Raw genomic sequence first — 21339 nt, 5'->3', positions numbered from 1 at the left:
CAATGTGCCGTCAGGGAGATATAGTGGCCCTGCCCGCCTGTGCTTGTCCACGTGTCCGTTGTTAAGTGGACCTTGGCAGTAACCGCGTTGGTGAGGGCGCGTACAATGTTGCGGGAGACGTGGTCGTGCAGGGCTGGGACGGCACATCGGGAAAAGTAGTGGCAACTGGGAACCGAGTAGCGCGGGGCAGCCGCCGCCATCATGTTTTTGAAAGCCTCCGTTTCCACAAGCCTATACGGCAGCATCTCTAGGCTGATCAATTTTGCAATGTGCACATTTAACGCTTGAGCGTGCGTGTGCGTGGCGTCGTACTTGCGCTTGCGCTCAAACTGTGGCACTAGCGACGTCTGGACGCTGCGCTGAGAGACATTGCTGGATGGGGCCGAGGACAGCGGAGGTGAGGGTGTGGGTGCAGGCCAGGAGACGGTAGTGCCTGTGTCCTCAGAGGGGGGTTGGATCTCAGTGGCAGGTTGGGGCACAGGGGGAGAGGCAGTGGTGCAAACCGGAGGCGGTGAACGTGCATCGTCCCACCTTGTGGGGTGCTTGGCCATCATATGCCTGCGCATGCTGTTGGTGGTGCCTCCCCAGCTGATCTTGGCGCGACAAAGGTTGCACACCACTGTTCGTCGGTCGTCAGGCGTCTCTGTGAAAAACTGCCACACCGTAGAGCACCTTGACCTGTGCAGGGTGGCATGGCGCGAGGGGGCGCTTTGGGAAACAGTTGGTGGATTATTCGGTCTGGCCCTGCCTCTACCCCTGGCCACCGCACTGGCTCGGCCTGTGCCCACACCCTCACTTGGCCCTCCGCGTCCTCGGCCGCGTGCACGTCCTCTAGGCCTACCCCTACCCCTCAGCATGCTGTATTACCAGTGATTTGATTTCCCCGGCAGTAAAGAAATTGGCGCAAGGCTGCACTCAACCGTAGCTGGTTGCGTCTGATTTTTGTACGTTGTCCACGCAGCACACACGTACACGGAGACCTTAGGACTGACACAGGCAGGCCAAATATAATTTCTTTTCCTTTTTTGCAAAGGGAAGGACCCACTGCGTATATTCAATGAACAATAACTTTTAGAACTGTAGTGTGGCCCTGAAAAAGTGTCACACAACTTTAGTGTAGCAGAGTTATTAACTCTAGCAGAGCAGGTATTTGCCAGTCAGGAAAGACAATGGCGCAAGCCTGCAGTAAACCGTAGCTGGTTGCATCTGATTTTTGTACGTTGTCCACACAGCACACACGTACACGGAGACCTTAGGACTGACACAGGCAGGCCAAATATAATTTCTTTTCCTTTTTTGCAAAGGGAAGGACCCACTGCGTATATTCAATGAACAATAACTTTTAGAACTGTAGTGTGGCCCTGAAAAAGTGACACACAACTTTAGTGTAGCAGAGTTATTAACTCTAGCAGAGCAGGTATTTGCCAGTCAGGAAAGACAATGGCGCAAGCCTGCAGTAAACCGTAGCTGGTTGCGTCTGATTTTTGTACGTTGTCCACGCAGCACACACGTACACGGAGACCTTAGGACTGACACAGGCAGGCCAAATATAATTTCTTTTCCTTTTTTGCAAAGGGAAGGACCCACTGCGTATATTCAATGAACAATAACTTTTAGAACTGTAGTGTGGCCCTGAAAAAGTGTCACACAACTTTAGTGTAGCAGAGTTATTAACTCTAGCAGAGCAGGTATTTGCCAGTCAGAAAGGACAATGGCGCAAGCCTGCAGTAAACCGTAGCTGGTTGCGTCTGATTTTTGTACGTTGTCCACGCAGCACACACGTACACGGAGACCTTAGGACTGACACAGGCAGGCCAAATATAATTTTTTTCCTTTTTTGCAAAGGGAAGGACCCACTGCGTATATTCAATGAACAATAACTGTGTTGTGGCCCTGCCTACACAATTCTGTCCCTGTAGTATCAATGGAGGGTGCAATGCTCTGCACAGACGATTTTTAGAAAAAAAAAAAAATGCAACACTGCTAACAGCAGCCAGCACAGTACTGCACACTCTTAAATTTGGCCCTAGAAAGGACCGTTCAGGTTCTTGAAGGCTACACTTACTCCTAACACTCTCCCTGCCTATGCACCACTTCTGTCCCTAATGCCGGGTGCAATCCTCTGCACTGCCGATTTTGAGAAAAAAAAAAAAAAAAACACTGCTAGCAGCAGCCTGCACACAGGTAGATGTGGCCCTAAGAAGGACCTTTGGGGTTCTTGAAGCCTACACTGACTCCTAACGCTCTCCCTACAGCAGCACCAGCACGATAGTACTTTCCCTCAGCTAACTCACAAGGCATGTGTGGCGAGCCGCGGGAGGGGACGACTTTTATACGCGGGTGACATCTGATCTTCCCAGCCACTCACTGCAGGGGGGTGGTATAGGGCTTGAACGTCACAGGGGGAAGTTGTAATGCCTTCCCTGTCTTTCAATTGGCCAGAAAAGCGCGCTAACGTCTCAGAGAGGAAACTGAAAGTAACCAGAACACCGCGTGGTGCTCGTTACGAGTAACGAGCATCCCGAACACCCGAATATTCGCACGAATATCAAGCTCGGACGAGTACGTTCGCTCATCTCTATTAATAATATTAATAATAATAATCTTTATATCGTAACAACATATTCCACAACAATTTACACATCAGATGGAACATGTACCAAAAGAGACATGACATGCAGTATTTATTCCGATCTACAGTTTGAATAATTTGGGTGACACAAGAGGTACAAATGCTTGTTTCGTGCTATGGTCCAGTTTTTTTTTTTGTTTTTTTTTTTAAGAATAGGGTACTACTAGAGATGAGCGAACACCAAAATGTTCGGGTGTTCGTTATTCGGAACGAACTTCCCGTGATGCTCGAGGGTTCGTTTCGAACAACGAACCCCATTGAAGTCAATGGGCGACCAGAACATTTTTGTATTTCGCCGATGCTCGCTAAGGTTTTCATGTGTGAAAATCTGGGCAATTCAGGAAAGTGATGGGAATGACACAGTGACGGATAGGGTAGGCGAGGGGCTACATGTTGGGCTGCATCTCAAGTTCACAGGTCCCACTATTAAGCCACAATACCGGCAAGAGTGGGCCCCCCCCCCTCCCAACAACTTTTACTTCTGAAAAGCCCTCATTAGCATGGCATACCTTTGCTAAGCACCACACTACCTCCAACAAAGCACAATCACTGCCTGCATGTCACTCCACTGACACTTCTCCTGGGTTACATGCTGCCCAACCGCCCCCCCTCCCCCCCCACAGCGCACACCAAAGTGTCCCTGGGCAGCCTTCAGCTGCCCTCATGCCACACCACGCTCATGTCTATTTAGAATTGCGTCTGCCATGACGAGGGACCGCAGGCACACACTGCAGAGGTTGGCACGGCTAGGCAGCGACCCTCTTTAAAAGTGGCGGAGCGATAGCCCACAATGCTGTACAGAAGCAATGAGAAATAGAATCCTGTGCCACCGCCATCAGGAGCTGCACACGTGGGCATAGCAATGGGGAACCTATGTGCCACACACTATTCATTCTGTCAAGGTGTCTGCATGCCCCAGTCAGACCGGGCTTTTTAATTCATAGACACAGGCAGGTACAACTCCCTATTGTGAAGTCCCTGTCGACCCACAGCATGGGTGGCTCCCTGGAACCCACCGGCGGTACACAGAAATATCCCATTGCATTGCCCAACACAGCTGAGGTAGTAATGTCGTGCTTAATGCAGGTGGGCTTCGGCCCACACTGCATGCCCCAGTCTGACTGGGGTTCTTTATAAGTGTACAGATGTAGTAAAAACTCCGTGTGCACCTACAGCATGGGTGGGTGCCAGGAAGCCACCGGCGGTACATAGAAATATCCCATTGCATTGCCCAACACAGCTGAGGTAGTAATGTTGTGCTTAACCCTTTCCAATCCAATTTGTATATGGTTTTCCTAGGGGGCTTACTCTTTTTCTGCTGTTATACAACGGCGCTATATGCTGGCTAAAGCCAGTACTGCATGAGCTGACACGTAGGATAGGCTCCGACAGCAGAGAGGCTGGCAATATACAGTAAGAGAACCCCGACGGACGTCTACCAACAACGGAGCTGTACAGCCTTAAACCCTAATGTCTTCACAGGTCACACAGTGGACTGGAAAGGGTTAATGCAGGTGGGTTTCGGCCCACACTGCATGCCCCAGTCAGACTGGGGTTCTTTACAAGTGGACACATGTAGGTTAAACTCCCTGTGGACCCACTGCCTGGGTGGGTGCCAGGAAGCCACCGGCGGTACATAGAAATATCCCATTGCATTGCCCAACACAGCTGAGGTAGTAATGTCGTGCGTAATACAGGTGGGCTTCGGCCCACACTGCATGCCCCAGTCAGACGGGTTCTTTAGAAGTGTACAGATGTATTAAAAACTCAGTGTGCACCTACAGCATGGGTGGCTCCCTGGAACCCACCGGCGGTACACAAAAATATCCCATTGCATTGCCCAACACAGCTGAGGTAACGTCAGCTGTAATGCAGGTGGCCTAAAAATTAATTTGATTACACTGTAGGCGAGGGCCCACAAAAATTGCTGTATCAACAGTACTAATGTACATCCCAAAAATTGGCCATGGCCAGCCAAGAGGGCAGGTGAAACCCATTAATCGCTTTGGTTAATGTGGCTTAAGTGGTAACTAGGCCTGGAGGCAGCCCAGTGTAACGAAAAATTGGTTCAAGTTAAAGTTCCAATGCTTTTAAGCGCATTGAAACATATAAAAATTGTTCTGAAAAATTATTTGAGTGAGCCTTGTGGCCCTAAGAAAAATTGCCCGTTCAGCGTGATTACGTGAGGTTTCAGGAGGAGGAGCAGGAGGAGGAGGAGGAGGAATATTAGACACAGATTGATGAAGCAGAAATGTCCCCGTTTTGGATGGTGAGAGAGAACGTAGCTTCCATCCGCGGGTGCAGCCTACGTATTGCTTACGTATCGCTGCTGTCCGCTGGTGGAGAACAGAAGTCTGGGGAAATCCAGCCTTTGTTCATCTTGATGAGTGTTAGCCTGTCGGCACTGTCGGTTGACAAGCGGCTACGCTTATCTGTGATGATTCCCCCAGCCGCACTAAACACCCTCTCCGACAACACGCTAGCCGCAGGACAAGCAAGCACCTCCAGGGCATACAGCGCTAGTTCAGGCCACATGTCCAGCTTCGACACCCAGTAGTTGTAGGGGGCAGAGGCGTCACCAAGGATGGTCGTGCGATCCGCTACGTACTCCCTCACCATCCTTTTACAGTGCTCCCGCCGACTCAGCCGTGACTGGGGAGCGGTGACACAGTCTTGGTGGGGAGCCATAAAGCTGGCCAGGCCCTTAAAGACTGTTGCACTGCCTGGGATGTACATGCTGCTCGATCTACACACAACCCCTGCTACCTTGCCCTCGGTACTGCGCCTTCTGCCACTAGCGCTGTCGGCTGGGAATTTTACCATCAGCTTGTCCGCAAGGGTCCTGTGGTATAGCAACACTCTCGAACCCCTTTCCTCTTCGGGAATCAGAGTGGGCAGGTTCTCCTTATACCGTGGATCGAGCAGTGTGTACACCCAGTAATCCGTAGTGGCCAGAATGCGTGCAACGCGAGGGTCACGAGAAAGGCATCCTAACATGAAGTCAGCCATGTGTGCCAGGGTACCTGTACGCAACACATGGCTGTCTTCACTAGGAAGATCACTTTCAGGATCCTCCTCCTCCTCCTCCTCCTCCTCCTCCGGCCATACACGCTGAAAGGATGACAGGCAATCAGCCGGTGTACCGTCAGCAGCGGCCCAAGCTGTCTCTTCCCCCTCCTCCTCATCCTCCTCATGCTCCTCCTCCTCCTCCTGTACGCGCTGAGAAATAGACAGGAGGGTGCCCTGACTATCCAGCGGCATACTGTCTTCCCCCGCCCCCGTTTCCGAGCGCAAAGCAGCTGCCTTTATGGTTTGCAGGGAATTTCTCAAGATGCATAGCAGAGGAATGGTGACGCTAATGATTGTAGCATCGCCGCTCACCACCTGGGTAGACTCCTCAAAATTACCAAGGACATGGCAGATGTCTGCCAACCAGGCCCACTCTTCTGAAAGGAATTGAGGAGGCTGACTCCCACTGCGCCGCCCATGTTGGAGTTGGTATTCGACTATAGCTCTACGTTGTTCATAGAGCCTGGCCAACATGTGGAGCGTAGAGTTCCACCGTGTGGGCACGTCGCACAGCAGTCGGTGCACTGGCAGCTTAAAGTGATGTTGCAGGGTGCGCAGGGTGGCAGCGTCCGTGTGGGACTTGCGGAAATGTGCGCAGAGCCGGCGCGCCTTTACGAGCAGGTCTGACAAGCGTGGGTAGCTTTTCAGAAAGCGCTGAACCACCAAATTAAAGACATGGGCCAGGCATGGCACGTGCGTGAGGCTGCCGAGCTGCAGAGCCGCCACCAGGTTACGGCCGTTGTCACACACGACCATGCCCGGTTGGAGGCTCAGCGGCGCAAGCCAGCGGTCGGTCTGCTGTGTCAGACCCTGCAGCAGTTCGTGGGCCGTGTGCCTCTTATCGCCTAAGCTGAGTAGTTTCAGCACGGCCTGCTGACGCTTGCCCACCGCTGTGCTGCCACACCGCGCGACACCGACTGCTGGCGACATGCTGCTGCTAACACATCTTGATTGCGAGACAGAGGAGGAGGAGGAGGAGGAGGGTGCTTTAGTGGAGGAAGCATATACCTCCGCAGATACCACCACCGAGCTGGGGCCCGCAATTCTGGGGGTGGGTAGGACGTGAGCGGTCCCGGGCTCTGACTCTGTCCCAGCCTCCACTAAATTCACCCAATGTGCCGTCAGGGAGATGTAGTGGCCCTGCCCGCCTGTGCTTGTCCACGTGTCCGTAGTTAAGTGGACCGTGGCAGTAACCGCGTTGGTGAGGGCGCGCACAATGTTGCGGGAGACGTGGTCGTGCAGGGCTGGGACGGCACATCGGGAAAAGTAGTGGCGACTGGGAACTGAGTAGCGCGGGGCCGCCGCCTCCATGATACTTTTGAAGGACTCAGTTTCCACAACCCTATACGGCAGCATCTCAAGGCTGATGAATTTCGCTATGCGGACGGTTAACGTTTGAGCGTGCGGGTGCGTGGCGGCGTACTTGCGCTTGCGCTCGAACACTTGCGCAAGCGACAGCTGAACGGTGCGCTGAACTACACTGCTGGATGGGGCCGAGGACAGCGGAGATGAGGGTGTGGGTGCAGGCCATGAGGCGGTAGTGCCTGTGTCCTGAGAGGGGGGTTGCATCTCAGTGGCAGGTTGGGGCACAGGGGGAGAGGCAGGGGTGCAAACCGGAGGCGGTGAACGGCCTTCGTCCCACCTTGTGGGGTGCTTGGCCATCATATGTCTGCGCATGGTGGTGGTGGTGAGGCTGTTGGTGTTGGCTCCCCGGCTGAGCTTTGCGCAACAAAGGTTGCACACCACTGTTCGTCGGTCGTCAGGCGTCTCTGTGAAAAACTGCCAGACCTTAGAGCACCTCGGCCTCTGCAGGGTGGCATGGCGCGAGGGGGCGCTTTGGGAAACACTTGGTGGATTATTCGGTCTGGCCCTGCCTCTACCCCTGGCCCTGGCCACCGCACTGCCTCTTGCAACCTGCCCTGCTGATGCCCTTGACTCCCCCTCTGAAGACCTGTCCTCCTGAGTAAGCGTTGCACACCAGGTGGGGTCAGTCACCTCATCGTCCTGCTGCTCTTCCTCCGAATCCTCTGTGCGCTGCTCCCTTGGACTTACTGCCCTTACTACTACCTCACTGCAAGACAACTGTGTCTGATCGTCATCGTCCTCCTCACCCACAGAAAGTTGTTGAGACAGTTGGCGGAAGTCCCCAGCCTCTTCCCTCGGACCCCGGGAACTTTCGAATGGTTGGGCATCAGTGACGATAAACTCCTCTGGTGGGAGAGGAACCGCTGCTGCCCAATCTAAGCAGGGGCCCGAGAACAGTTCCTGGGAGTGTTCCCGCTCCTGAGCAGGTGTCATTGTAGTGGAGTGAGGAGGCTGGGAGGAAGGAGGAGCAGCAGACAGAGGATTCGGATTTGCAGCAGTGGACGGCGCAGAACTGCGTGTTGACGATAGGTTGCTCGAAGCACTTTCTGCCATCCAGGACAGGACCTGCTCACACTGCTCATTTTCTAATAACCGTCTCCCGCGTGGACCCATTAATTGGGCGATGAATGTGGGGACGCCAGAAACGTGCCTCTCTCCTAATCGCGCAGCAGTCGGCTGCCACACACCGGGATCAGGAGCTCGGCCTGTGCCCACACCCTGACTTGGCCCTCCGCGTCCTCGGCCGCGTCCACGTCCTCTAGGCCTACCCCTACCCCTCAGCATGCTGTATTACCAGTGATTTGATTTCACAGGCAGGAAATAAATTGGCGCAAGACTGCAGGCCAAATATAATTTTTTCCCTTTTTGGAAAACGAAAGGCCCCACTGCCTCTAGTGAATGAATAATCTAAGTTTAATAACTGTGCTGTGTCCCTGCTAATGTGTCACAGAACGTGAGGGTAGCAGAGTTATTATAACTCTGGCAGAGCAGGTATTTTTTTTCCCAATTAAGGAAAGCAAATGGCGAAGCCAGCAGTAAAGCGTAGCTGGGTGCGTATGATTTAGCAATGTTTTTCACGCAGCTCACACGTGTCCACCGCCCGTAAGGACGGACAGAGGCTGGACAAATAGATTTGTTTTCACTTGTTTTTCCACCAAAAGGCAGCACTGCGTATATTCAATGAACATGAGAAGTTTAATAACTGTGCTGTGTCCCTGCTAATGTGTCACAGAACGTGAGGGTAGCAGAGTTATTATAACTCTGGCAGAGCAGGTATTTTTTTTCCCAATTAAGGAAAGCAAATGGCGAAGCCAGCAGTAAAGCGTAGCTGGGTGCGTATGATTTAGCAATGTTTTTCACGCAGCTCACACGTGTCCACCGCCCGTAAGGACGGACAGAGGCTGGACAAATAGATTTGTTTTCACTTGTTTTTCCACCAAAAGGCAGCACTGCGTATATTCAATGAACATGAGAAGTTTAATAACTGTGCTGTGTCCCTGCTAATGTGTCACAGAACGTGAGGGTAGCAGAGTTATTATAACTCTGGCAGAGCAGGTATTTTTTTTCCCAATTAAGGAAAGCAAATGGCGAGGCCAGCAGTAAAGCGTAGCTGGGTGCGTATGATTTAGCAATGTTTTTCAGGCAGCTCACACGTGTCCACCGCCCGTAAGGACGGACAGAGGCTGGACAAATAGATTTGTTTTCACTTGTTTTTCCACCAAAAGGCAGCACTGCGTATATTCAATGAACATGAGAAGTTTAATAACTGTGCTGTGTCCCTGCTAATGTGTAACAGAACGTGAGGGTAGCAGAGTTATTATAACTCTGGCAGAGCAGGTATTTTTTTTCCCAATTAAGGAAAGCAAATGGCGAAGCCAGCAGTAAAGCGTAGCTGGGTGCGTATGATTTGGCAATGTTTTTCACGCAGCTCACACGTGTCCACCGCCCATAAGGACGGACAGAGGCTGAACAAATAGATTTGTTTTCACTTGTTTTTCCACCAAAAGGCAGCACTGCGTATATTCAATGAACATGAGAAGTTTAATAACTGTGCTGTGTCCCTGCTAATGTGTCACAGAACGTGAGGGTAGCAGAGTTATTATAACTCTGGCAGAGCAGGTATTTTTTTTCCCAATTAAGGAAAGCAAATGGCGAAGCCAGCAGTAAAGCGTAGCTGGGTGTGTATGATTTAGCAATGTTTTTCACGCAGCTCACACGTGTCCACCGCCCGTAAGGACGGACACAGGCTGGACAAATAGATTTGTTTTCACTTGTTTTTCCACCAAAAGGCAGCACTGCGTATATTCAATGAACATGAGAAGTTTAATAACTGTGCTGTGTCCCTGCTAATGTGTCACAGAACGTGAGGGTAGCAGAGTTATTATAACTCTGGCAGAGCAGGTATTTTTTTTCCCAATTAAGGAAAGCAAATGGCGAAGCCAGCAGTAAAGCGTAGCTGGGTGCGTATGATTTAGCAATGTTTTTCACGCAGCTCACACGTGTCCACCGCCCGTAAGGACGGACAGAGGCTGGACAAATAGATTTGTTTTCACTTGTTTTTCCACCAAAAGGCAGCACTGCGTATATTCAATGAACATGAGAAGTTTAATAACTGTGCTGTGTCCCTGCTAATGTGTCACAGAACGTGAGGGTAGCAGAGTTATTATAACTCTGGCAGAGCAGGTATTTTTTTTCCCAATTAAGGAAAGCAAATGGCGAAGCCAGCAGTAAAGCGTAGCTGGGTGCGTATGATTTAGCAATGTTTTTCACGCAGCTCACACGTGTCCACCGCCCGTAAGGACGGACAGAGGCTGGACAAATAGATTTGTTTTCACTTGTTTTTCCACCAAAAGGCAGCACTGCGTATATTCAATGAACATGAGAAGTTTAATAACTGTGCTGTGTCCCTGCTAATGTGTCACAGAACGTGAGGGTAGCAGAGTTATTATAACTCTGGCAGAGCAGGTATTTTTTTTCCCAATTAAGGAAAGCAAATGGCGAAGCCAGCAGTAAAGCGTAGCTGGGTGCGTATGATTTAGCAATGTTTTTCACGCAGCTCACACGTGTCCACCGCCCGTAAGGACGGACAGAGGCTGAACAAATAGATTTGTTTTCACTTGTTTTTCCACCAAAAGGCAGCACTGCGTATATTCTATGAATAATAACTGTGTTGTGGCCCTGCCTATACAATTCTTTCCCTGCAGTATCAATGGAGGGTGGAATGCTCTGCAGAGGCGATTTTGAGAAGCCCAAAAAAAATGCAGCACAGCTAACAGCAGCCTGGACAGTACTGCACACGGATAAATATGGCCCTAGAAAGGACCGTTGAGGTTCTTGAAGGCTACACTCACTCCTAACACTCTCCCTGCCTATGCAGCACTTCTGTCCCTAATGCCAGGTGCAACGCTCTGCAGAGCCGATTTTGAGAAAAAAAAAATGCCACTGCTAACAGCAGCCAACACACAGCTATCAGTGGCCCTAATAAGGACCTTTGGGGGGTCTTGAAGCCTACACTAACTACCAATTCTTTCCCTACAGCAGCTCCGGTATAAACAGCACTGTCCCTCATCTAACTCACACGGCATCTGAGGCGAGCCGCGGGAGGGGCCGACTTTTATATTAGGCGAACACCTGATCTCGCCAGCCACTCACAGCAGGGGGGTGGTATAGGGCTTAAACGTTGCAGGGGGAAGTTGTAATGCCTTCCCTGTCTTTCAATTGGCCAGAAAAGCGCGCTAACGTCTCAGGGAAGGAAGTGAAAGTAACCAGAACACCGCATGGTGTTCGTTACGAATAACGAACATCCCGAACACCCTAATATTCGCACGAATATCAAGCTCGGACGAACGCGTTCGCTCATCTCTAGGTACTACACATATATACATAAAGCTGTATGAACTGGTCACCATCTTTATCGGTGTATATACAGGTATGAAGTACAATAGGATGTATGGGGTGCAGGGAATACAGTGTCATTAGGAGGGTTAGGTTTCCAAGGGGGAAATATAGAAGCAGGGATAATGGAAAAGATATATCTTTAGGGAGACGTACCATGTTCCCTAATCTACCTGATTTTAAGGCACGCTTAAACATGTAGGTCTTGGGAATTATCCTAGAAGTCTGGGGTAGGGATTTCTAGAGAACAGGTGCCACTGTAGAAAAATCTTGCAGGTGGGAGTTTTGGATAAAAGGGGAACTTTGTCTATCATGGCCGCTGGCAGTGATTTTTTTTGGAATGGATATGTCCTCTTTCTGTGATTTGTTTGCAATGTTAGCGTAGGGATCCGCAAGGGGACGGGCACCATTGACTTGGGTTGCCGGCTTACGTATTTTGGCCAAAATATTAACTAATACTTTGTATTTATCGGTATCTTTACAACAAGCAGTCTGGCTTTAAATGCTGGGGAGCCTAGAGTGGCAGTGCTAACGTGGCTCACATGCAGGGCAACCTGCCGGGCTTTGACATGCAGGGCAACCTGCCGGGCTGAATCATATGTAGTGTTATGATTAGGTTGTAAGCCTGCATGGTGCAGCACACCTATCAGTTAGTCTGGAACTCTTTGTATGCCTTATCTATCACTAAGCAGCCACTCTCTCAATATGTGGTAGGTGTGTAAGTGATTGATCATCAGTATTTTGAACTTATGCAATGATCCTCCATATTGCAATTTGGCTGTCTGCATGCTGAGAGATGTGTTTTTAACCCTGCTTTTTTTATTTTGTATCAATTTATCATCAGTATATCAGTAAATATTGTCTCCTACACTCCCTGAGACTGCAATAACAATTGACTAGCACAGAACCATGGCTGAGGAGGACAAAAAACCCTCCCCGATAACCCTCGGGTGTGCTCCAACAGTAACAACCCACCACCACTCCCATCAGTGTCAGAAAAACCGAACCACCAGAAGACTGCAACTCAAATCGACACAACAGAAGTTTTTTCTAATATCTAATTTGTGTTTCCTCCCTTTCAGTTTCATTCCATTGCTTCTAGTCTTTCCTTGTGCAGATGAGAATAGGGCTGATCCCTCTGCACTGTGACAACCCTTCAGATATTTGGGCCCTGGTGTAACTGACTGAGGGAGCCCAAGGGTCCCACTGCCACATAAAAGGACAACAGTATTATAAATGGTAGATGGTGGAGAGCCCTGTTACAGATTTTGCATTAGGGCCGAAGAGCTTCAATTAATGTCTCTAAAGTAAATTGTAATGCAACAAGGGGAATACACAATATTTTCTCAAAAGGAGAGTAAAAAAAATCATTTAAAATCTTTTGGCCGGACTTTTAATGTTGTATGTAGTGCTGTTTCTCATAGCTCCTATTGCAGAAATTATCAGCGAAAGGTGTCAACGTTCCTCTGCTGGAGGTCCTTTCGCCATGTACAGCCATGCCCGGTGCTTAGCAAACTCTGCAACACTATACAGCCTGCCCTGCCTGTATACCAAACAACTTCTTCCTCCGCTCTGCTGCTAGTAAATCCACTCCTGACCCAGCTCTTATTTTTTAGGCCATCACATTCAGTTCACCCATGTACCAGTGCCAAATCTCCCTCAGCTTTTGCAGTTCTTAATAGTTTCCACAAACCAGTAATAAGGGAATGACTCTGGATTTCCCATTTCAATACTAAACACATCTGCATGTTTCTAAAGAAGGTCTCTAGCATATTATACTAAACTAAAAGGCCTTGTTACTATTGTACATTGTTAAGAGTATTGCTGTATAATTACAGTATAATAAACAGAACTCCAACTTGGATTTCTCTATGTCTTCAATGTAAAGAATGAGATGGGCAGATAAATTAATTTAGTTAATTCAGGATGCATATGATCCTATTCACTCATTGACCATTACTAACAAGCTATGAATTTGAATTCTATTCTGCGCTGAGATTATAAAAACCCCAAAGCAAACAGCTTATGCAGAGTGACGTTATTTTCCATCATACCAGTACTTAGTGGCTAATTTTATATTCCTAGAACTTGTATTAAACTCCAGGGCTAAGCCACAAGCTGTCTAGATGTTTATGTATAATAGAGTACTTCTTGTGTGCTGTGGGGGGATATTAAGCCTTTTACCAAATAGATCTGATTAAAAATAAAAGGTCAGTATTGCATAATAATGGAAAGACATATCACAATATGGTATACTATATGACTAAATAAAGCAGCAGATGACGCTGGGCTATTTATTGTAAAGATGTCAGGATGTATAGTTGCAGAGTAGGTCTATGAAAAGCTGCCTTTGGTTTGCTAGGACAATCACTATTTGAAAAGACTTGTAGATGGAGTTTCTCAAGCTCTGTGTAGTACATTATAAACAAGCTAGAGACTGATACATTAGTGGCTTCAAAAATGTTTTTTTTATTTGTGTCTTCTGTGTTAACTTTTACCTGCTGTCTCTTTTTAACCCTTTCCAATTCAATTTGTATCCTGGTTTTCCTAGGGGGCTTACTCTTTTTCTGCCGTTATACAACGGCGCTATCTGCTAGCTAAAGCCAGTACTGCATGAGGTGACATGTTGGATAGGCTCTGACAGCAGAGAAAACACACGTCAGGGAGGCGCTACCTGTGTCGGCTTGTAATTATTAGGTCTTTAGAGTAATCACTAAAAGTGAATTAAAATGCGTAAAAAATGAATCAATTAGACTCACCCGGTGTCTGGCGAGCACCCCTGTAAAGGGGTCTCACCAGCACCTCCACATCCTCGTCGGCTTTAAAAATCCCCTGGCGTGTCCGTTCGGCTGCTGGGCTTCTGTGTCCTGCTAGCTGGCAGGACCCACTTGAAGTGTTTTTCGTATATAAATTTGGTGGAAAAAGGAAAAGCCCGCGCTCTTAGGGACCTGAACACCAGGGTCGGGCTCCAGACACCACTTGCTTCAAACTTTTATTCTTAATATCCTCTGTGCAACGCGTTTCGTCGTACACACAACGACTTTATCAAGCACAATAGTTACAATGTTACATATACACTCTATATATAGTTAACTCACTTTTAGGCGGCAGCATCCCATTCGTTGCGCTGGTTTCAGGTGTCGGCGTCCCATGCGTCTGTCAGATGCGAGGCGCCATGTCAGGAGAGAGAGACGGTATAGTACTTCCGGGTATGGTGACGTATGCCGGCTCTGGGTGAAGATGTACGCCCAGAGCGCTCTATCTCCGTGTTAATAGGTTCCTGGGCTGTCAATCATTATGTCAGCGGTGTTTACGCTATTTACGTTAGCTACGTTAGAAAGGGACGCCGACACCTGAAACCAGCGCAACGAATGGGATGCTGCCGCCTAAAAGTGAGTTAACTATATATAGAGTGTATATGTAACATTGTAACTATTGTGCTTGATAAAGTCGTTGTGTGTACGACGAAACGCGTTGCACAGAGGATATTAAGAATAAAAGTTTGAAGCAAGTGGTGTCTGGAGCCCGACCCTGGTGTTCAGGTCCTCTGACAGCAGAGAGGCTGGCAATATACAGTAAGAGAACCCCGACGGATGTCTTCCAACATCGGAGCTGTACAGCCTTAAATCATAATGTCTTCAGACGTCAGACAGTGGATTGGAAAGGGTTAATGGTTGCATATAGACCTATTGAATCTACATATATAAACATGGCACACAGCATTGACAGAGTATATTTAATATTATAGAAACCTTGATCTATAATTTCCATCAGTGTACAGATCTACTCGGATTTTAAGCTTTAACTTGGTATGATTTGTATAGTACAAAACCTTCATCATGTTAAAATTTGATTCCCTCTTTAGTCTACCTCACTCAATGTTCTGTATAGGCTCACTGTTTTGTAAAGTAATTGTAATTTGGGAAGATATCGTTCTTATTTTAAAGTATTTATACCTGGTCTTAATTGTGCTTTTGGTTAACTTGTTGTACAATATGGTTTTGATGGGTTTATTATATCAAATTTGTGTGCAATGTAAAAAAGTGATGTTTACTGACTAGAGATGAGCGAATATACTCGCTAAGGCCTTAGTCAGACGGGCGTTTTTTCGCGCGATTTGCGGATCGCATGACGGATGCGTATCCGCAAATCGCGTGACCGGTGCCCGAAAATCGCCCGAAAATCTGCTCCTAGCCGCGTTTCATTAGAAAGGGGCCGGAGCTGTCCAGCGCATTGCATTCAATGGAGCCGGCAATACAGCGGCTCCATTGAAAGCAATGCGCTGCGGGCGAGTGTGGGATGAATTGTCGGGAAGGGCTTAAATATATAAGCCCTTCCCTGCAATTCATCCAGAAAAGTGTTAAAATAAAAAATATATACTGTACATACTCATTTGCTCCCGGCAGTCGGAGTTCCCCGCGACCGGCCTGCAGTGGGTGTGAAGGGGGTGTGAGTCAGACCTGCCCCCTGATTGGCTCAGCGCTTTGAATTCAATGGGCAAACATCGTTCTTCTCTGCCACAGCTGTTACAGCTGTGGCAGAGAAGAATGATTTGTCTTCTATATGTTCTCAATGGGGTCGGCGCTGCTGCCGCCGGCCCCATTGAGCGCATATAGAGAAGAGAACAGGAATCGCAGATCGCAGATATGTGCGATCTGCGATTTCTGTTCTATAATTTATCGGACGAGCGCATAAAAAGCGCTCATGTGTCCGATACCATTGCAAAGCAATGGCTTTAAAAAATCGCCGGACGCATGCGCAAATCGCGCAAAAAAACGACCGTCTGACTAAGGCCTAAGGCACATTACTCGAGCGAGTAGTGCCTTAGCCGAGTATCTCCCCACTTGTCTCTAAAGATTCGAGAGCTGGGGAGCGGCGGGGGAGAGCGGGGAGGAACGGAGGGGAGATCTCTCTCTCCCTCTCTCCCCCCCGCAACTCACCTGTCACCCGCGCCGGCCCCTGAATCTTTAGAGACGAGCGGGAGGATACTCGGCTAAGGCACTACTCGCTCGAGTAATGTGCCTTAGCGAGTATACTCGCTCATCTCTATTACTGACCTTATTGCTTCTGCTATCTCCTCGGTGTTGTCCACACTTTAATTCTATAGTATGTTATCTTGATCTTTAGATTTCTCTTCCTCTATGCTGTGCTAGCAATCCCATGATGCATCAGCACAGGAAGACATGACCAACTAGAGCCAGTACCATCTCTGCTTGCTGGGAGTACACTGTAATTATCAGTATTTCTATATTCACCTAAATAAGCTAAAGACCATAAGGGAGAATGAGCTCTCATTTACTTCACTATAACTGTGTTACAGAAGCCTCTAATCCTCAACAGTAACTGTGATAGGAGTTTTGGACCCTCCTCTAAAGAGTTTGTGTACTACAGTCAATGCAGTTTCATCAAAGAGCAAGTTCTGCTGGCTAAAAAAAAGTAACTTCTTGAGAGAGCACAAAGCCAAGTAGTCTTCACATGGTCACAATAAGATCATATAATCCGCTTGAAGAATAGGACTTCAAGAATTTTCAAATAGAAAGGAATAGCCAAACAAGGTAACATTAGCTGAAATATATAATGGGGGACTAATTATGTAATGAATTAAATTCTCCCCATAGTAGCCCTTTAACTTATATTTGGGTGCCCACTACAAAAAGGTTTACAATAAGTGATTTGGCAACAATGTCATATATTTGGAAACCGCTTGGCAATAAACCTTACGTTTTTAATATCAAACACATATTGTCTGAAGCTACCAACAGCAAACCTAAGGTTTAAGAACTTGGAGAATTATCTCTGGTCATATGAGTTGGTGAGGCATCTCACTACTCTCCACAGAATGACCTTTAAAATGTTTGATAGTAATAACATATTAAAACCACAAACTCACAAAAACCCAGAGGAAATGTACACAGGATGATTGCTGATCAGGTTAGTCATGTCCTTATCTCAACTTTCTATATGCAGCTAAATGCTTCAATAAAACTAAAAACACTAACTAAATTTCCAATTTTCCAGTAAGCAAAACTTTTTTTTTTACATACTTCTAATAGAATGTCATCACTATTTTATGGTTATTTAAATGCTCATTATGGGATATTACAGGTGGGAGGACCAATTCTGCTATAGAAATATAAAGCAGCCATTGTTGTAATGTTCTGTAGAAGAAGCCTGTTGAGCAGCAGCTTGGTCTTTCAATGGAGTTATGACTGAATCATTCCAAATTTGGGACCTTTCAATTTTCCTGCATTCTGCACTGAAAATCCGCAGCTTAATCTGCCGCTGGAAATTCCATACCAAAATCCTCAAGTCTCATTGCTGATTTTGATGTGGAATTGCTGGCAGAAGTAGGTAAAAATCTTTCTGTTCTACTGTATCTTTTTATATGTTTCACTTCTGATTTTAGCTTACAAATACTGATGCTAAATTCTGCGACGTGAAAAAGGCCTAATAAATTGGGTAATTTCAGTAATATGATATCAGGGAATTGCTGATAAAGTAATCCCTTAGGCCTTAGTCACACGGGCGTTTTTTGCCGCGATTTGCGGATCGCATGACAGATGCGCATCCGCAAATCGCGTGACCGGTGCTGAAAAATCGCCCGAGAAAACTGCTACTAGCCGCGTTTCAATAGAAACGGGCCGGAGCTGTCCAGCACATTGAATTCAATGGAGCTAGCAATACAGCCGGCTCCATTGAAAGCAATGCACTGCAGGCGATCTCACGATGAATTGTCGGGAAGGGCTTATATATATAAGCCCTTCCCTGCAATTCATCCAGAAATGTGTTAAAAATAAAAAAATATATATATACTCACCTTGTCCCGGCAGACGGAGTTCAGTGCGGCCGGCCGGCAGTGGGTGTGAGTGAAAGCTGCCCCTGATTGGTCCCTGCACTGAGTCAATCAGAGGCAGCACTCAGTCACACCCATTCATGAATTCATGAATGGGTGTGAGTGAGAGCTTCCCCTGATTGGTCCCTGCGCTGAGCCAATCAGAGGCAGCTCTCACTCACACCCATTCATGAATTCATGAATGGGTGTGAGTGAGAGCTGCCTCTGATTGGCTCAGCGCAGGGACCAATCAGGGGCAGCTCTCACTCACACCCACTCACACCCACTGCCAGCCGGCCGCGCTGAACTCCGTCTGCCGGGACTAGTTGAGTATATATATTTTTTTATTTTTACACATTTCTGGATGAATTGCAGGGAAGGGCTTATATATTTAAGCCCTTCCCGACAATTCATCCCGCGATCGCCGGCAGCCCATTACTTTCAATGGAGCTGGCTGTATTGCCGGCTCCATTGAATTCAATGGGCAAACATCGTTCTTCTCTGCCACAGCTGTTACAGTTGTGGCAGAGAAGAATGATTTGTCTACTATATGTTCTCAATGGGGTCGGCGCTGCTGCCGCCGGCCCCATTGAGCGCATATAGAGAAGAGAACAGGAATCGCAGATCACAGATAGGTGCAATCTGCGATTTCTGTTCTATAATTTATCGGACGAGCGCATAAAAAGCGCTCATGTGTCCGATACCATTGCAAAGCAATGGTTTTATAAAATCGCCGGATGCATGCGCATGCGCAAATCGCGCGAAAAAACGCCCGTCTGACTAAGGCCTCATACTGCATTAAAAGTTGGTTAAAAGGTCTGTTTTATTTCCAGAAACAGTTCCACTTTTGTATATAGGCTGTGTCTACTATTACAGCTCAGCCATGTTCAAATGAATGGGAATGAGCTGCAAATACCAGATACAGCCCATGGACACATGTAGCCCGGCTGGTGTAAAAAAAAAAAATTGTTATTTTCTAATCCTTGACATCCTCTTAAGAATGGCTTTAAAGGGGTTGTCTCGCGGCAGCAAGTGGGGTTCAGCACTTCTGTATGGCCATATTAATGCACTTTGTAATATACATTGTGCATTAAATATGAGCCATACAGAAGTTATTCACTTACCTGCTCCGTTGCTAGCGTCCCCGTTGCCATGGTTCCGTCTAACTTCGGTGTCTTCTTGCTTTTTTAGACGCGCTTGCGCAGATGGATCTTCTCCCTTCGGCTGGTCTTGGAAGCATCGGCGTTTTGGCTCCGCCCCTTGTACGCATCATCGCGTAGCTCCGCCCCATGACGTGTGCCGGTTCCAGCCTCCTGATTGGCTGGAATCGGCACATGACGGGGGCGGAGCTACGCGATGACGCGAAAAGGGGGCGGAGCCAAAACGCCGATGCTTCCAAGACCAGCCGAAGGGAGAAGATCCATCTGCGCAAGCGCGTCTAAAAAAGCAAGAAGACACCGAAGTTAGACGGAACCATGGCAACAGGGACGCTAGCAACGGAGCAGGTAAGTGAATAACTTCTGTATGGCTCATATTTAATGCACGATGTATATTACAAAGTGCATTAATATGGCCATACAGAAGTGTATAGACCCACTTGCTTTCGCGAGACAACCCCTTTAAGATAGAATTTCACGTTAAACTAATAAAGAGAAGAAGTGTCTTTATGCTGAGACAGTGAATTTGAACTTTAGTACCTGTCAAATGCATTACAAAGCATGATGTGAACGTGTCAGTTAGATAGATGATCAGTGGGCTTAGGTATTTTTGGCAAATTTCATCAGTATCACAGAAGAGGGTGTTAATAGTAAAACTGAACTTTTAATAAGCACTGCAATAAAATCACAGCCCAGCATTGAAAACAAAATCCCTAAATATGCCCCATTGGGTAGATAACACTCATACTTTGTGTTTGACAGGACTAGAACAGAAACGTGGCTGCATCCAAAACTGTCAGAAGGCCAAAAAAAAGGAGTCTTCTTATTTCCTTCGACAGTAGCTAACTGTGATTAAAACATGCCTAGAAGCGGTATAGGTAGGATTCTGCCACTGTCCTTATTTCACCCTAAAAAAATGACCTCACCCTACTCGAAGGCAATATGTTCCTCTACATGTTTTGTCACGTTGTTATGGACTCATCAGGGTAGTGAGACTTAGAGGTCATGCACAATCTATAGCTAAGGCTAACAGAATGCTGCAACGGACAAAATAAATATGGCAGCTGTTTTTTTTTTCAGTCCATAGCTATGAAATAAAACAAGTATTATGAAAAGGACTGAGGCAAGAAAAAAGAATGTAAAACAATACGTATTTTATTTTGTTCGAAAACCAGTAATCCTTTCACAGGGAAAAGAAAAAATGATGTGTTATGTTATTACCTAAAAATGCTGAAGGGGAGACTGTTCCATTGCTCCTGGACACCATCACACTGATTCCTGTTTCCACAAAGGGAACTGAGAAGTCAATAATTTCAGATCGTTCCTCGTTTATAGTGAGGGAGCCGATGGCCATATCGGCACGTTGGTAAAACACCTGTCAGAATAAAAGAGCAGAAATACAGATGCTAAAAACGGAGACTGAAGAAAATTGTTCAACAAAAATATGTCCATTGATGTTAGATTTTTAATGCTTATTACAAAACCTTCATTTATCATTCTGTGACATCGAAGAAAGAAAAGCATTGCTGCCTTTTATGTTTTTTTTAACGGGGTTTTCTTATAATGACATAAAAGAGGGGGGCTTACTACCATTATTAGTAAAATCTTGACCACTTACAGGAGCAGCCAACAGAGAAGATTTATCAAACCTAGTTTAGAGCAAAAGTGAAAATTGCCTATGGAAACTGCTGATTTCATTTCCCAATGGACCTCTAAAAAGCTAAGAGATCAAATCTGATTGGTTGTGGTGATGGGAAGCTGCTCTGTTTTGATCAGTTTCCTCATGTAAGTTACACAATTAGCTAGATAGGTCACCTTTAAGCAGCAGTTACAAGCTCAGATGAGTTACTTTCCTGGCAAACATGATAATATGATGACAAAAGGATAGG

General features: G+C 47.2%; 1 protein-coding gene across 1 annotated transcript in view; it reads right to left on the bottom strand.

The window, feature by feature from the left end:
- Positions 1-21339, bottom strand: part of GRIN2D (glutamate ionotropic receptor NMDA type subunit 2D) — a 335290-nt gene that overhangs the window by 141495 nt on the left and 172456 nt on the right. The window contains exon 7 of the mRNA XM_066607728.1: positions 20672-20825. Within this exon, the coding sequence (XP_066463825.1) occupies positions 20672-20825 (154 nt within the window). The remainder of the gene's footprint in view (positions 1-20671; positions 20826-21339) is intronic.

Source organism: Eleutherodactylus coqui, chromosome 6 (assembly GCF_035609145.1).
Source record: "Eleutherodactylus coqui strain aEleCoq1 chromosome 6, aEleCoq1.hap1, whole genome shotgun sequence".
Taxonomy (NCBI): domain Eukaryota; kingdom Metazoa; phylum Chordata; class Amphibia; order Anura; family Eleutherodactylidae; genus Eleutherodactylus; species Eleutherodactylus coqui.
Note: the sequence above shows the minus strand (reverse complement) of the source record. Positions and strands in the feature narration are given on the sequence as shown.